The 18,583-nt window shown below is 36.5% G+C and overlaps 1 protein-coding gene across 5 annotated transcripts; it reads left to right on the top strand.

Moving 5' to 3' along the window:
* Positions 1-4,555: 4,555 nt before the first annotated feature.
* LOC120476257 (interferon-induced very large GTPase 1-like) lies at positions 4,556-18,187 on the top strand. 5 transcript variants are annotated; one of them, XM_089129286.1, is made up of 3 exons: positions 4,556-4,837; positions 8,744-8,828; positions 13,290-18,187. In XM_089129286.1, the coding sequence occupies exons 2-3, from the start codon at positions 8,772-8,774 to the stop codon at positions 18,060-18,062; spliced, it is 4,830 nt and encodes a 1,609-aa protein (XP_088985412.1). In that variant the 5' UTR covers positions 4,556-4,837; positions 8,744-8,771; the 3' UTR covers positions 18,063-18,187. The 5 variants fall into 5 exon arrangements, with proteins under 5 accessions (XP_088985412.1, XP_039523176.2, XP_088985413.1 ...); XM_039667242.2 differs by having other exon boundaries at positions 8,719-8,828; XM_089129287.1 differs by having other exon boundaries at positions 4,556-4,853.
* Positions 18,188-18,583: the final 396 nt, after the last annotated feature.

Below are 18,583 nucleotides of genomic sequence, written 5' to 3'. Positions count from 1 at the left end.
TTTGCCAAATGTATGTCTAAACCCAGCAAATAAAATTAGCATGAATATGCACTTTTTGTTTACATAAACATTAAAATACCATTAAAAATGATGGCCAGATTTTAAAGGAGTGTCTTGCAACAGGTTAAGTCTAGTTAAAATAGTCTTCACAAAAATAGTTTTATAAACAGATAAACCTCACATATTTCAGCCTTTAAATAATTTTTTATAAAAAGATTGAGTCAAAAAATTATAAATTACTGACATTCACATCCCCTTATCCCCTTATCTTTTATTATTAATGGTAAAATTCGGGCCGATTTTCCTGTTGCGTCTGTCGGTGCTATGCAACCATGCACTGCGCTCTCCATAACGACAAAGCCGTTTTAGTAGCCAAAGGATTTCCGCCACCGAGAAACGCTTGCTGTAACGTTAGGTCTGCAACAAGATTTATTCACGGAGAAGAGAAAAACACCGGTAGTGTTTGGGTACACCGCGATCCTTCATGTTGACTGAGCTTTCAATGTTATTACGGAAGAGGCTGATTGGTTGGTTCTTCGGTTCGTTTGCGGCATTCTGAATCTGAAATGGTGAGATTTTTTCAATCTCGTTGTGGATGCGACGCGCCTATATTTGAATGAACTTGAGCACGCAAACCTGGTGTATGAACGGCCTCTTGGCAAGCTACCTCGTATCAAACCACGAGCTAATGCTAGCAGGGGAGCTGCGTGTTTGAACCGGTTTGAACCCCTGCACTAGAGCTCCGCTTTGTAGGCTACGACTCAATACTTTTTTGCTACTTTGTAATAACTTTCTGTGGCCAGAGTTTTGTCAAATGAACAAGGGTAAAATCTTTTTAAGACCTGACTAAATCAAATTTAAGACCTCAGATAAAAATCTAGCCGTTTTTAAGACTTTTTAAGGCCTTAAATTTAAAGTTCAGAATTTCAGACTTTTTAAGACCCCGCGGAAACCCTGTGGTTACAGTATATAATATCTGCATATAAATACTGCATAAATATCCAGAATTTTGGATATAATATAAAGGATTTCTTAAAAGTTGTTTAAAAGGAAAAGACATCAGACATCAATATTCAGTCAATGCACCTCAACAATGGTGACAAGCAGAATATTCAATTAGGGAAAGTAAATTCAGATTATATTCAATTCTATTCAGATTATAACTTAATCATAATTAATTCGCAAGGCATTATGGGAGCCATTAATGAGTTGTGATTGGCAACAGCCACTGCAACATGGATTATTATTGTCACCATTGTTGAGATTCACAGGCTGATTATTGATGTCTGTGTTTCTAAATTAACTCATTTGAAAGGGTTTTGATCAGAACAATGTTTATTTAATATTTTGGATTATAAGAAAAATACTGATAATCATATGCTGTAGAATGTCAAAGCTATTGCTAACAAGTTAAAGCTAGGGTATACGATTTCAAAGATTGTTCATTATTAATATCCTCGTTTAGATGCTGGTTATGGTTATATAGTCCAATCCTAACAATATTAATAGAAAAAAGAACGAAAAAAATCCATTCACTCTATTGGCTGTACAGCCGCATAAAAGTTGACCAATGAAAGCTTTGCGGACGCATATAGTAGCATATCAGCAATGGAAAAAAAACAAAAAGACAACAGCAAGCGTCCCCTGCTTGCCCCTACAAGAAAATGTGAAGAATGCCGAAATTTGAGGAGAATAAATAGGGTCCACCATTGACCGATGGAGAAAGCTTCAGTGAGATCTGGGACTGAATACCGATGCTGACACTGCTGACTTTTTGTTGAGCAGGTAATGTTAAACATTTATTTATACTCTTATATGGCGTGAGTCGCGTTACGTGTTGCATAAATAGCTTTTTATCAGTCTGACAACTTGCTAATGCTGCCGGTCGACATTGGAATGTTAGCTGTTTAGCATCGCCTATCACGGGTCAAAGTAAATATATTTCTTGAAGTGCTTGATTATATTTTAGTATGCCTAGTGGGTTTATGTTCAAGCCGATCGGAATTTAAACAAGATGCGCTGTATGCTGCTATAACAATTACTCAAAACCTTCGCAATACTACTAATATCATACTTATGGTGGTGGGTAGTGTAGAACATTTCATGTGTTGCTAATCTTGCGTTGGCGTGATGAGCAAACGTGTCATTGAATTGTTGATGAAGCAACTAAGTTCAAGTGTCTAAAGGCAATTTTACATATGATGTGTCATTAGATTGAAGTGACTAAGCAATGTTGTGAAAGTATGATGATCACAACTTGACTGAGTGACGTTGTTCAATTAGTTTCCCTGGAGGGATCAGGTAGCAGAGGGGAGGGGGGTGTGTGTGTGTGTGTGGAGAGGCGGGATGAGTTGATCCTATCTTCCTCATCTCATGCGGTTCCCTTTTCATTTAGCCTACTCAACATAGATGAAATAATAAAAATAAGTAACATAATATTATTAAACATAAATGTGAAACGTAGCCTATGTTTATTTTATGTTTTTTTTTTTACTTATATTTAATTGTCATGCCGCTCCGCTTTGCTCGCATGCTATGTAGCCTATAGCCGGTGGAGGGGTGCCCAGCCCTACCAACACTATCTCACGACCAATTCGTACGAATTCGACGCATGATTAAAAAGTGGCTAATTCGTACTAATTCGTACGACCTCACTCGTACTAATTCGTACGATTTGTCTAAACCCACGTGATGGTTAGGTTTAGGGGCGGGGTAAGGGGTAGGTCATTCGTACGAATTCATACGAATTGGCCAATTCGTAAAATATGTACGATTTAGCAAAATCATATTAATTCATACGAGTGAGGTCGTATGAATTGTTACGAATTAGCCACTTTTTAATCATTCGTGGTCGTGAGATCGGGTTGGCCCTACTTTTGAATATCGTTATCATTATTGGTCATTTTTAATAATTAGTTTTTTCATGCATATGTAGAATTTGTTACAGGTTTGACACTTTACTAAAAATGACTCTGAATGTAGGCTATTACTAAATAACTTTACATAACATTACTATCATTACTTATTTCAGGTTGTGTTACTAAATTTAATTTATATTAATTTATAGTATGAGCCCCTGATTATATGTTGCATGTTCTCTTGTTTTTTCTTTTCTTTTCTTTTAAAGACAAAACACACATTTTTACAAAAAAATTGATGGATTTATAGCATTTTGAAAAAAAAAATAACTTTTAATTTATAATTAACAATATTGTTGTTTGATTTAATAATCATTGTTCAACATGTTCAGACTGAACCAATAAAACATTTCAACAAGATAATTTGAATATTCATAAAATGTGTGGGTCTAGGTAAAAAATGTAGTTTTCCTGAAAACTATTGAAAAGGATTTATAACGTTTTGGAAAAGAACTCCTCATATATATATATATATATATATATATATATATATATATATATATATATATATATATATAATTTCAGATTGTTATAATACTGATGTCAAAACATTTCACTGGTCATGTGAAAAATTATGACATTAATCATAGACTTTTAATAAAACAATAGTCCATCTATATATAATCTTATCTAATGTATTCAGATTTGACTGTTATATCAGAGAATCAGTTCACCACATGATGACTATAACATCACCAATAAATGAGCCATGATCATCTGATATGTTCTCCTGCATTTATTGCCATAATAAATGTGTATCAAAACACAGTTAAAGCAACCACAGATAAACTACTATTAAAAACTCAAGGGTCAAGAGCCCAACCAAACACTGATCTCAATCATGGTGACATCAAATTTCTGTTAAAGTTTTTAAAACTTTATTTAAATTAGCATATTTTACTTTAATTTTATGGTTTTTGTTTGGCAGCCATAGCTGCCAGTCATTTGAACCTTTTTTATTATTTATTTATTTTTTACAATGAAGGTTTTTTATCATAATAATGCAGGGAATACCTGTAAAATAACAGTGGTTCTCAGTTTATTTAATTTAGGATGTTTTACTTTAATGTTGCAGTTTTTGGGGGGCTGCCAGTCGTTTAACCATTTTATCATTTAACTATTTTTTTCTACTGTTTAATCACAGATTATATTTGTAATTTTACATACATTTTTATGTAACAAAAAATACTGTATGAAAAATACAATCAATTTTCTGTATAACAAAAATGTGAATTACTGGAATTTGTCATTAATGTCACAATACTTAAAATAACAGCTGCCTTTTTTTTACAGATATTATGTGTCATTTTACAGTGTTTTGAGTACAATTTAAAATTAAAAGAAATTTATTTTTTGTAAAATTAGGATTTTTTTACAGTGTAGGGGAGACGGTGAATAACCCCTATTAAAAAAAACGTGGCGTGTTCCTTTAAGTCCATGTGATTTTATTTTTCAGGGCTGCAAAGCATCAACTCCCTTCAGGTGCAATAAAGTATATATTATCTTATCTTTTGGATCCAAACCATCTACTGAATCATTATAGTTTCCCCAATGTCATGTGGTTTAGGCTATTGGAAAAAGGTCATATCAGGTCTATATAATTCTGAAGGTCCCATGTTTGGTTCACTTGCATATTGTGAGTTCACATACTCAAGGATAAGGGTTTTAAATCAAAATAACTAATACTCAAAGAAACATACTTTGTATATGTTTTTTTAAGAAACTTCAATAAGTTCTGCATATGCAGAGTTTGGATTTGACTACTTAATAGGAATCCTTTTTTTCATTTTTTTCCCAATATTTAAATCATGGATTTATTGATGAACTATATGGACATTTTGGTTAAGTAGTCAGATTTTTCAGGTGTTCTTGGAAAACCGGGAAGGAATTAACAATAATAGTCCATTCAGTGGAGACAGGTGAGGATCTGGAATAGTAAGTTGCTCTATTCGATGTTTGGAAATTGTACATTTTGAAAAGCCTCTTGCATTAATCAGACTGTTCTGTTAAAAACTGAGAAAAAAATCATTATCATAACCATATTATTGTGATTAAGAGTAGAGCCTGTGCTTCAGAAGAGGATTAGCAGAGAAACATTGATGTTATGCTGCATGTTGCTTTATTTTAGAGGCAGTAAATGTGTAATTTCTGATATAGTGATGTCTATTACATTAGTTCATGTATACTTTTACAAACTAACAGTTAGTTTTAAATTGAGTGAAAGTAACTCACGTGAATACACAACACAGTAAATACATTGTAAATGTTCCCTACAGAACACAGTAATTATATAGATTTTTTTAAAATATGAAATGCAGCAAATCCTTATTTATTGTTCAATAAATTGCAATATATCAATGCAATATATTATTCTGTATATTTTTCAATACTTTAAGCAATTTAACATATTGGTAAAGAATTATGGAAATATATTTCCTTTCCATAAAAACATGTAGTTTGTGCTAGTTTTGCCATTAAAAACTGGAATACAGTGAATGACCAAAAGACTTTCAGCATTGTGTCATTATCAGGTTCAGAGTATACATACTTACGCACACACACACACAGCAAAATCCCCAGTGTTAAATTAACACTGAAAAGTGTGAATTATATAAACTCTGAGCAGAGTGTTAAATGAACACTGTCAACTGTCAATGAACTAACGTATACATCAGTAAACACACAGCGTTCGTATCTCACTACTCTTAACTGCCAGTCCATACAAAGATAGATTTAAGTAACATTATGTTAACCAACCATTCAGAAATGTCCTCAAGCCTTAATCGTCGAACTTCTTTGCAGCCGTCATCTTGTTCTGGTGAACAGTTACTCCAGTTCAAACTGATACGGTTGCGCAGATGTGTCCTCAGAGACTCCCGCTGTCTCTCCAAAACCTTCAACTGTTGTCAAGGCAACACTCCACCTGCGTTCACACCCGCAGAACAGAGGGGCGGGGTTTATTATTTAAAGGCATGTGACACTCAAATAGCTTGCTGAAAACAAGAGCTGATTTTGACCAGGTAAAATGGTGTTTACTTAAAATACTAATGAGAATTTTTAATAAAAGTATATGACAAAGTTTTCATTTAGACCCTAAACATTCATATTAACTTGTACAAAAATGGCATTATATGACCCCTTTAACAAGCAGAATCACTGAAGGAGAAAACCAGAATTTTTAAGTCACCGTTATGGTGATTAGTGTTTGGTTTAGCTGGGCTCTTGACCCTCAATTCATTATCTTTAGATTTTGTTTCGCTGTTGTATGTGACTTATATAACAGCCAGATGAACAAATATAAAAAAGTGATCTCATGGTGATGGTTGTGTTTTAACATAATCAGTATTTCACAATCACTTGGCCTGAATCACTGAACTCATTTAGAGCCTAATTTCTGAGTTAGGTTTACTTTATTAATTATAGCAGCAGTGACCTTGTACAGCATAATATTTTTAACGTTTACAATGTATTCAAAATAATTTCTTAAAAGTTTCTCGTACACAATATGTTACTTTTCTTCATTTTTGTAAAGAGACACAAGACATCAATAATTAGCATGTGAATCTCAACAATGGTGACTATTATAAAGCACGTTGCAGTGTATTCTGGGGGCCACCAATCAAAACTCATTCATGGCTCCCATCATGCATTGCTGCGTGAATAAATAATGAGTTTATGTTCAGATGTGTTCTGTTTGTCACCATTGCTGTGATTAATACGCTAATTCTTGATGTCTGTGTGTGCATACATACAATTTTGGGGGGATTTTATTATTTGATCGTATGGATTTCATTGAAAGGCTAAAAATGGTATGTTCTAAAATGCTGCTAAAAGCCATAAGATAAATTTAACTCAGAATTTATTTTCTTGATGAGTTTAGCAATTCAGGTCAATTAATAATTATGTTAAAAAACAACCAACACCATCAGATCACCTTTCTATTTGTTAATATGGCTATTATAATTCAGGTAACACTTCCTTTTACAGTCCAGTTACCCATGTAAATACTATGTACTTATTTTAGTAACTACAATTACTGGGGAATAACTAGTACTAACCCTGAACCTACCCCTAAACCTAGCCCTGTTCTATGTACTTACCTTATATTAGCCAGTACTTTCTAGGTAAGTACAATGTACACTGTAATTACTGTACTGTAAAAGGAAGCGTTACCATAATTCACATACAGCAGCCAAACTAAATCTAAAGTTATGAAGGTATGAATTGAGGGTCAAGAGCCCAGCTAAACCAAACACTAATCACCATGATGGTGACTTAAAAATTACGTTTTTTTTTCCTTCAGAGATTCTGCTTGTTAACATCAGGTGTCTTCAATAATGCTCAATCATCACTCAATAATTCACTTAATTATCTCATTAACTTTAACACTGCTTCAGTGTTCATTTAACACTCTGCTCAGAGTTTATATAATTCTCACTTCTCAGTGTTAATGTAACACTCTCAGTGTTAATTTAAATATATATATATACATATTGGGGGTGTTACAAGATCTCGTCCCACGAGATCTCGCGAGACTAAAACATGACGATATTTCCCGTTTGAGTGAAAAGCTGTCTCGCGATATCACCATGACTGAGCGTGGGGGTGAGATTACAATATTCCACCGCTACTGTACACTCACATTCGCTTAAAGCTGCCGTTGGCAACTATGGCTGATTGAGTGGACTTTGGCAACATTTTGAATGTTTACAACTCATATGGCCCTCCCCCACTATCAACAAATACCCTGGATTATTTGGAGGTATGCTGCCCTGGCTAATCTACCAATATATTGCAATTGCCAACGTCATTTATACTCTAAATGAGTTTACTTGGTTTGTTAGTGTTCCGCCATCACTCTTCCTTACTGCGCGAACTTCAGGCGTGTGCATGTGATTGTAACGTGTGCGAGGGGTGGCGTGTGCCCGATCTGTGATTGACAGTCAGATCTCACACCCCCTGTGCTGATTTGACACAGTGAACAGGGAGCGCTGGATTTTTGCAAAACAAATAACACGCTCCAGATGGAGTTAGAAGCTCGTTTTTTCTAAAACCACTTAATTTATGTTGTTCTGTCGGATTATAGTGTCGATTTCAAAAAAATGTTGCCGACGGCAGCTTTAAACTATTGTTTGGCTGTTTTTTATAATAAATAATAACCATTATAAACTAATGTAAAAGTCTTCTCTGCTCATCCATTACGAGTTGCCGCTGCAATCAGTGCAGCACGAATCACAGTTCACTGATCGAACCCTGTGTGTGTGTGTGTGTTAAGAGTGAGCGCTCATGAGCGGGAGACACACATAACCTGATTTATACGAGGTTGAACTGGCCGTGTGACAAAGCGGGCATAAGATGGACACGAGCGCACGCAATTGATCCATATATAATGCGCTCCGGATTATAAGGCTTGAGAAAAGGCCGGATTTAGAAAATTAAAGGTTTTTAAGTGCGCCTTATAGTGCGGAAAATACGAGTACTACTCTCTCTTTTAGACCAGCACGCGACGTGTTTAATATAGATGCATATTACACAACAGATTTTCTCTCAAATGTCTGCTTTCACTTTAGACATAGCCAATTCTGTTTATGTAAACATTGTGTGTATTTAACAGTATTAGCATAATAAGACTCGAAAGATAACTATTATTCAGGTTTTCAGGCACTGTTTGACAGGCTTCTAGTGCCTGTAAGTGTCGGGGGTATGCCGCGCGCTCAGGAAAGCGCACGTTAGAACAGCGCGTGAATTAAATGTTTAACCGGCAAGGCTTATGCAAATAATGAACTTTTGTGAATTGCAGTGTCCCGTCAATCATTTCAATCCAGGTGATAATTCTCACAAGATCAAGCTACAATGAATGAAGAGAGCATGAACAACACCGCCACAACAGAGAGTAGAGAGAATCATGTGGTAAGTGTTCAGTAAATAGTAAAATTACCTTTGGATGTAAGAAAAAGCCTTAACCCTCAGGTACTCTTCGGTCATTTCTGACCGAAAAATTTTCTGTTTTGAAATTTTAAAAATCACAGCTTCATCGGAATGTTACGAAACTTGGTGACTTTTATTCCATTGGGTATGTGAACACAAAAAAAATTGAGGTCATGATCCGAGCAGGCTAAGTGGTCGTAAAAAAAATAGTCACACTTGTGCTCTTCAGTCAAAAATGACCAACCATAGGAAAAGAATGGGAAATTGACAAAAACACAAAAACTTTGAGAATTTTTGTGTGTACAATCTACAAATTGGCCACGATGCAGAAAAAAAGTGCTCAGCATTGAAGGGGTGACACACTAAAATATCAAGAGTGCAAAACAGACGTACCCACCCCTACACACACACACACTTTTATACACAAAAACACCAATAAATTGTGATTAAAGAAATCTGTTTTGAATATTTAAAAATCACAGCTTCTTCAGAAAATTATGAAACTTGGTGACTTTTATGGTATTGGGTATGTGAACACACACAAAAAATTGAGGTCATGATTCGAGCAATTTAAGTGGTTTAAATTTCAATTTAAAAAATGAGTCACACTTTTGCTTTTCTGTCAAAAATGACCGACCCATAGGAAATGAATGGGAAATTTACCAAAAAAATTCTCTGAATTTTTGTACGTACAATCTACAAATCGGCCACAATTCTAAAAAAAGTACACTGCAGGAAAGGGGTGACACTCTACAACATCTAGAGTGCAAAACAGACACACAAACTATACACACCAATAAATTTTGATTACAAAAAGTATGTTTTGAATTTTTAAAAATCACAGCTTCATCGCAATCAATGTTACGAAACTTCGTGACATTTATGGCATTATGTATGTGAAAAAAAAATTGAGGTCATGATCTGAGCAAGCTAATTGGTCTTAAAAAAATAGTCACTTTTGTGGTCTTTGGTCAAAAATGACCCCCATAGGAAATGAATGGGAAATTGTAAAAAAAATGAAAAAAAAAACTATATGTTTCAACTATATATTCAAATCCACCACCAACAACAAAAATGTGTTCATAAACATCTGGGGAATTCACATGCCTCTCCATAGAGTGCTGTGCATGCCATCTAGTGGTTACACCATGATTTTATGCTTTTTCTCTATACTGTAACCAGATGGTGCTAATTTTCTTCAAAAAAAATTTTTTTCTGAAGGCCTAGACTCTATATTAAACTAAAATACTGCATTCATATTTTTTTGAAAAAATAATTTATATATATATAAAAAATATATATATTTTCCCATGGCAAAAATAAACCATAAATATTGCATAAATATTAATAAATTCAATTTAATTGCCTCAAAATACAAAATTAAAAATAATAAATATTACAGAACAAAAATAAATTGCATTGGTTTTACTGGGATGGAGAAAGTTTCATTTTTAGGTGTCCGGTCACTTTTGACCGGGAAGATACCAAGTGTGACTCCGAAACGAAGAGCACCAGAGGGTTAATAAGATTTGTAAAGACATTGGTTAACCTTTACTCAACAAGCACTTTTTACCTTAAACTAGCTTATAGCACATACACACATGCAGCTACAAACGTGTGGGATAAAAAAAAATGTTGGATCCTACATCCTATCTGGCAACCTCGAGTCAGGGGAGAGGGGGAGTGGATACACCGCTCTACAGTTATATAGCTACAGAAACTGATTGCAGTACCAGTTTTGGCCACAATCTTACATACAGCTCCTTTAAGTGATGATTGATCATAAGTGATGAACACCTGCTGTTAACAAGCAGAATCACTAAAGGAAAGAGAAACACAAGAAATATAAGGTTTAAGGTCACCATGATGGAGATCAGCATTTGCTTTAGTTGGGCTCTTGACCCTTGACGTTCAAGTTTTTCTTTAGGCTGCTGTAATTGAATGTTTATGAAACATTTGATATGGCTCAAAATACCAAGGAAAAGTTTGTTCGGGTGATGATGGTCAAGGTTTAATGATGACAATCATCACTTAATTACTTGATTCACTGATCTCATTCAAAACTACCCCAGATATCAAGAATCAACATATGAATCTCAACAATGGTGACCATTACAAATTATTCATACAGTAATGCATACTGGGAACTTCCATAATACAAACTTCATCCATGGCTCCCAGCATGCATTGCAGCATGAATCATTTGTTGATGGTCACCATTGTTGAGATACATATGCTGATTTGTGATGCCTATATACATATATATATATATATATAGTCTCAGGCTGAATGCATGAGAGTTTGCAGCCAGGGGTAATGATGTCAGCGGCTGCAGCACCATTTAGCATTTAGTTTACTACCTGAGGCTGTGAAATAATCCACTGCATTCCCTCACTCTCTCCCCCTCTCTCTGTCTATCTCTATCAATCTCTCTCTCACACACATTCTCACATGCTGTAATGACTGAATTAACTTTTTAAATGATTTTATTGGCATTTATGTTGTTTCTATTGTTGTGTGAGGGTGTATATACCCTCAGGATGTAATGGCACTCTCTCTCTCTCATTAAAAAAATGTTTGTTTGTTTTTTAATTAAAAACATCTTAAACCATGTCTTATTCCAAATTAGGATTTTATCGTATCAATCTGAATGGGAAAACTATCGAATTGAATCTGCTTTGCATCTCTTCCCCCTCACTACCCTTGATGGTGGGTTGGCCAAGGGTTATATGCTGGGATCCCCCCATCCATTTTATTACAGAATCAAACACAAAATGAAAGTAACTGTACTGAGGGCTGAGTTTAGACACCCTTGCTCAATAATAATTTAATTAATAACTTCTCACCAAATCCAACACGGATTCAACACTGCTTCATTGAGAGGTGAAACATATTATAGACCCCTTTTCAGTTGGTAAACATGGTGAAGTTTTTATGTGGGCGGAGCTTGGGTGGAGGTAGAATGATCCCTCTGGCCGCTTCACTAATGCTAGTTAGCAAGCTTTATTAGCTTGTTTTTTAACAATGACTAAAGAAAATCAGATTTTATCTTAATGTGTAAGGTCACTTAGTGTCCAGGGCCGTGATTGTTATTTTCAAAAGTTAATTTTAACGGACAGAACCAGATAGGCCGACCAGTAGCCTTCACAAGCTCACTCAATGCATGGACGATCTGACAGGATTAGTGCTAACATTACGTTACCTCGGTTGAGTGGCCTGACTTTTATACCTACCTTATAGAGAAACTGAGGGCATATAAATCTTAAGATGCCTATAACTATATGCTGAATGGTCATGTACAAGACTTGTGTGTATGATCCGCAGTTCGGCCGAGCCAGGCAGAGACGACGACAATGTAAAGAGTGACATTAAGGTGCGATTTTAATGATGTGAATATTTTCTAGAAATAAAAAGTCCAGATACAGCATATTCATTTTTCATTGATACTTGCACCAAACAACACAATAAGATTATATTTAATAACAATAAAAGCAATTTAAGCTCCTTATTATGTAGTCGAATCTGTGCTGGTTTGCATTGGCCGCCTCCAGTTTTCACTTTGTTTTGCCTCCAGCTAGCGCCGTGACGTAACTGTGATTTATTTTGTTGTTACCTGTCACTACAGTTAAAGGGTTAGTTCACCCAAAAATGAAAATTAAGTCATTAATTACTCACCCCCACACTGTACCAACCCCGTAAGACCTTCGTTCATCTTCGGAACACAAATTATTATATTTTTGATTAAATTTGAGAGCTGTCTCACTACCACATTGGCTACCTAAGGAACTGGCTCTTGACGGCCCAGAAAGTCAATGAAAAAATGTTTAAATATCCCATGTGACTACCGTGGCTCAACTATAAGTTTATCAAGCGACGAGAATACTTTTTGTGCGAAAAAACAAACAAAAATAACAACTTTATTCGACTATTCCTTTTCTTCTTTGTTGGCCTGAAACGAGACTTCCTTAGATTTCCACGATGCATGCGCGAGAACTGCGCTCTCCTTCAACTACTTCAGTTCAGTTCTCGCGCATGCGTCGTGGAAATCGTATTAAAGTCTCGTTTCAGGCCAACAAGGAAGAAATGGAATAGTCGAATAAAGTCTTTATTTTTGTTTGTTTTTTCACACAAAAAGTATTCTCGTCGCTTGATAAACTTATAGTTGAGCCACTGTAGTCACATGGAATATTTAAAATATTGTTTGGAATTTGGAACATTGTTCCGAAGATGAACGAAGGTCTTACGGGGTTGGTACAGCATGGGGGTGAGTAATTAATGACTTAATTTTCATTTTTGGGTTAACTAACCCTTTAACTATCCACATACTGTATCCATATAGACCGTATACAGGAGGGATTTGAAAGCCATACATTTTAGTATATTGTCAATTAAAAAAATGTGAATGTAGCCATCGTCATCACTAAACTGTTCTTTATTTTACAGGCAAAAAAAGCTGAGCTTGGAACAGAAGGAATGGTACTGAAACAAGTACAGCATATCTTTGACAGACTTCATCTTGAAGAAAACCATGACAATAAACTGAGTGCTGCAGATGTTCTTCAGATAACTGAACATTCGTTACAGTCCCAAGAGTCTTGTGCTGAAGAGGGACTGATTCAGACTTTCCTACAAAAACTACTGATGATGAACTACAGAGCAAGATGCATTAATGTTAAAGAGAACAATGAACAGGATCGCACACAACAAAGAAGCAATGTCTCATCTGAGGATGACGGTGATATTTTTGATGACATGTCTTTGTCTAATGAACAAAGTACTCAGTCTGAGCGAATCCACCCAATGGATGTTCAGATGGCTGTGTTTCATTGTGCTGATGGTTTCCTGAAGCAGCTGATGGTCACTAAACTGTCCCAGTGTCAGTACGCTCTCCCTCTGCTTGTTCCTGATCCAGACACACAACAGATTAAGTTTCCTTTCTGGACATTCAGACAAATCAACAAGAGCTGGAAGACGAGAACCACCAACAATGAAATCATCTGTCAAACCCGTCCGATCTACAAGGTAGAAACTCCAATGGTGTGTTTCTTCAGGTTTGGCTCTGTGTCTTCATCCAAGTCTCATCTGATGAACAGTCTGATCAATGAGAAACACAACACATTCTTCCACAGGAACTGTCCAGGCAGCAACAGAACCAGAGTCCTGATGGATGGAGTGGTGGAGATCGCCTGGTTTTGGCCCTCTGGGAAAAAAACAGATAGATTCACGGACTGTGTTGCGTTCTGTAATCTACATGGTGATGCAGGAGATCATGAGAAACAGCTGCAGATCCTCACTGAAATGGCCTCAGTCAATGTTGTTCTTCTACCACAACTTCAAAGGACTGCCAAACATGCAGCAAAGATCCAAAACCTGTACAAGGACAAAAAGCCACTCATTTATCTTTTTACTGAGGATGAATCTGCTGTGACTGAGACGAAGAAAGGGAAATTCAAAATTGGCCTGAAGGACAGAAATCAGTCAGATGTATCTGAAGAACTCAGAAGAACTATAAATGATTGTCTCTCAGAATCATCTTCCACTTTCAGCCTTGAAGATGTGTCCAAACACTCAGACATCAGAGTAGATGAGGAAGAAGACTGCAAGAGAGGAAGAGAAGCAGCACAGCAGATGATGAGTTTACTGGAGAAGAAAAATCTGACAGAAATCAAAGACTCATTTCTGCCTCATCAGGGGAAACTGTGGCATCAGTGGAGTCAGAAGAACAAAGAACTACATCGACCTCAAGGAGAAAAGACAGAAATGGACATCAGTATAAAACAAATGGATTTAAAGAAAATTCGTGAACTGCAACATGAATCTGATATCAGTGAGTTCATTAAGTTCTTTATTAAAAATCACTCTAATGCTGCAAATAATTTGTTTTTCCTTAAATGGCTGGGAATCCTCCTGGATGAATATACATCAGCTGACCTATCTGATCTACATCAGAAGTATGATGAAAAGTGGTCATCAGTTGTAAAACTGAAAGAGGATCATGCTAAACCTGAAAAACTGAAAGCTGAACAAGCAGAACTTGAGAGAATATCTGAGGATCTTCAAGCTGCAGCCTTTGGTTTGGAGCACATCATGAGGGAGATCGGTCAGATCTATGAATCATGTTCATCTGTGAAGAAGGACAAGAAAGATCTGCAGGTTCCCTTCTCTTCTCTCCCGAGTCTTGCAGCAGAGATGATGATCTCTGGATTTCCACTGGAGCTGATGGATGGAGATGCTGCTCATGTTCCTCTGGTCTGGATCTCTGCTGTTATAGATGAACTCATCCAGAAACTGGGAGACCAGAGAGTCTTTGTGCTGTCAGTTTTAGGGCTTCAGAGCTCTGGGAAATCCACCATGCTGAACGCCATGTTTGGACTCCAGTTTGCCGTCAGTGCTGGCAGGTGCACCAGAGGAGCTTTCATGCAGCTGATCAGAGTCTCAGACGAGATGAAAACACATATAAAATTTGACTATATTCTGGTTGTTGATACTGAGGGTCTTCGTGCTCTAGAACTGGCTGGAACATCAACAAGACATCATGACAATGAACTGGCCACATTTGTTGTTGGTCTTGGAAATCTGACCTTGATCAATATATTTGGAGAAAACCCAGTTGAGATGCAGGACATTCTTCAGATCATTGTTCAGGCCTTCATGAGGATGAAGAAGGTCGGACTAAAACCAAGTTGCATGTTTGTGCATCAGAACGTCTTAGACATCACAGCTGGAGAGAAAAACATGGAGGGAAGGAGACGACTTCAGAATTCACTGGATGAGATGACAAAACTCGCTGCTAAAGAGGAAGATTATGATGCAGAATGTTTCAGTGATGTCATTAGATTTGATGTACAGAATGATGTGAAGTATTTTGCTCAGCTCTGGGAAGGAAGCCCACCCATGGCACCACCAAACCCAGACTACTGCGAGAACATTCAAGAGCTAAAAGAATATATTCTTTCAAATACTGCAAAATCAAATGGAATGATTCTGACAAATCTAAAAACTCATATTAAAGATCTCTGGGAGGCTTTACTGGATGAACAATTTGTCTTCAGCTTCAGAAATTCTCTGGAGATTTCAGCCTACAAGAAACTGGAGACCGAATACAGCAAGTGGACCTGGAGTCTTCGCAGTGCCATGAAGGAAACTGAGAACAAACTACACAACCAAATAGAAAATGAAGCAATTCATGAAGTTGAGGAAACTGATCTTCAAAGAGAACTGAAGAAGACAAGTGAAGATGTGGAAAAATCAATGTCTGAATTCTTTGAGAAAGACAGAGATAAAGATATACTGATTCAGTGGAAAACATCATTTGAAATCAAAATTAAGGAGCTTGAGGAAAACATTGTGAAAGAAACAAAGAGGAAATTAAATGAGGTTCTTCAGCAGCGAGACCTGAAGAAAAAGATTGATGCTCAGAGGACACATCATGAAAACACTCTCTATGAAAAGAGCATAGAAATTGCCTTAAAACTGAAAGATAAAGCAAATGATGAAGAAACACTGAAGAAAGAGTTTGATCTGTTTTGGAAAGAGAGTATAAAGAAGATCATCTCAGACACTCCTCCAATCAAAGACATTGATATAATGAGAGATGTGAGAGAGATCCTCAGTGACACCAATAAAAGTGTTTCTGTAGACCACTGGAATGAGAGCAGTGAGTGCAGGGATATCTTCTCTGTATCCAGTTATGCAGACTATCTACAGTTAAAGAAAACCAGTGGATTTAAAGAAAGTTCCCACAGAGTAGCAAAAGATATGTTTGGTTTTGCTCTACCTAAAGAGTATGACACCCAAGTGAAAACATTTGTCACAGATGTTGATCAGCAAACAGAAAAAATTATTCAGCCATATAACATTTCAAAGATGGGCTACAACAAGAGCTGCATTCAAGAACTCATAGATTATATCAAGAGAAGATTAACTGAACATCAGGACGGACCAGGTCTATATGTGTTCAAAAATGAATTCTTCATGGATTTGGTTCTTTCCATCTGTAAGAGAGCAAACACGATTATCACTGACCAACACAAACTGTTCAAGGAAGTCAATGATCCTGTAAAATATGTTGAGAAGAAGAGAGAAGAGTACTATAATATTTTCCGGAAATACTGTCATGGATCAACATCAGTGACCATTTTTGGTCAGATCATCTGTCAGAAACTGAAAGAGCCCACTGAGCAGAGTGTCTACAAGAAGACTGCCAGAGATCTGGCTGATGAAATGAGATCAAACTGTTCATCACTGAATGGAAACAGATCAAATCTGGAGAAACACATCCTGAAGACACTGGCAGAAGAGGAGGATTTTGACAAATACATGAACTACATTGGTAAACCCAGAGATCACTTCAAGAGTTTCATCAGAGATGAAGTCAGTCGGTACATCACTGATAAGTTCAGTGTCAGTGTTTTACCCAAGATGGAGAAGAACGTTGAACTCCTGCAGCAGAAGATCATGAAAGCTGCACATGAATCTACTGAACATGTTCAAGAGAATAAAGGAGATGTTGGTTTTTGGTTGAAGAGTTTCACACAGCGGCTCTCAGACGTGCTGATCTTCTCTGAACAAGACCTCAGTGGAGTCAAACATGATGATGTTGATGATTTCAACCTCCTAGAAGATGTGATAAGACAAGAACTTACTGTCCCAATATCTGATATCAACAAAGAGTTGAACACAGATACACTTGACAAAAATCTGGAATGTGAGTTCAGACCAGAAGAGATTTTGATTGATCACTTGTGTCAGTGCTGTTGGGCTCAGTGTCCGTTCTGTGGAGCCGTCTGCACCAACACCATAGAAAACCATGATGGAGATCACAGCGTTCCTTTGCACAGAGTGACAGGTCTCAAAGGCTGCCATTATAGAAATGTACATCTCAGTGCTGATTTTTGCACAACTTTGGTGGCAAGTAAAAACAGATTTAATGTATCAAATGAGTGGGTTTCTCCTAAAAAACTCAAAAAAGCAGGAGTCTATGCAGACTGGAGAATCACCCCTGACCTCTCTCAGCTGCCTTACTGGAAGTGGTTTGTGTGCCGATTCCAGAAAGACATAGAAAATCACCACAATAAAACATTTGAGGGAAGTGGAAAGATTCCACAAGAATGGAGAAAATGCACAAAACAGGATGCTATTGAGAGTTTGGATGAAGGCTTTAAAATGGAGCAGATATACTGCAAGTCTGCACTAGCTACTGTGATTCCTTTATAGTTATTTGCGGAAGTACAAGACTGTAAAATACAGAAATTGTGTGTAGGGTATATGATCCATTTGAAATAGCCTACTTAATCTAAAAATCAAGTGAAATCCCATTGACGATTCTGTTTAGAAATCTACATGCAATGTGCTTACCTTGATTATGATCAAATTCCCCGCTTAGGGGACTTATGGGAGATTATTATTATTTCAGAGGGGAATGAGTTTGTGTGTGGGATTTGGGTCATTTATAGACATGTATAATTATTATTTATAATTATCTAACCTAAATGTTTGCTCTGTCAGTTTATTTGTTTTTACAATGATACATTTTTTTCTAAATTTATGTGAATGCTCAGCAAGATGGAATTTTAGACATTATCTGTGCATGCAATAGAGAAAAGCTCAGTGCATGCAGGGGGTGTGGCCTCAATAGCCCTGTAGTAAGTAGTGTGTGTGTGCATGTGATTGAGGAGGGTAGCAATTCAACTTAAAATTCATTACATTTGGTTGTTTTAGCCAAGAATATGCTAAAC

The sequence above is a fragment of the Pimephales promelas genome, chromosome 3, assembly GCF_988280905.1.
Source record: "Pimephales promelas chromosome 3, fPimPro1.hap1.1, whole genome shotgun sequence".
Lineage (NCBI taxonomy): Eukaryota > Metazoa > Chordata > Actinopteri > Cypriniformes > Leuciscidae > Pimephales > Pimephales promelas.
This window is presented reverse-complemented; position numbering and strand designations above follow the sequence as displayed.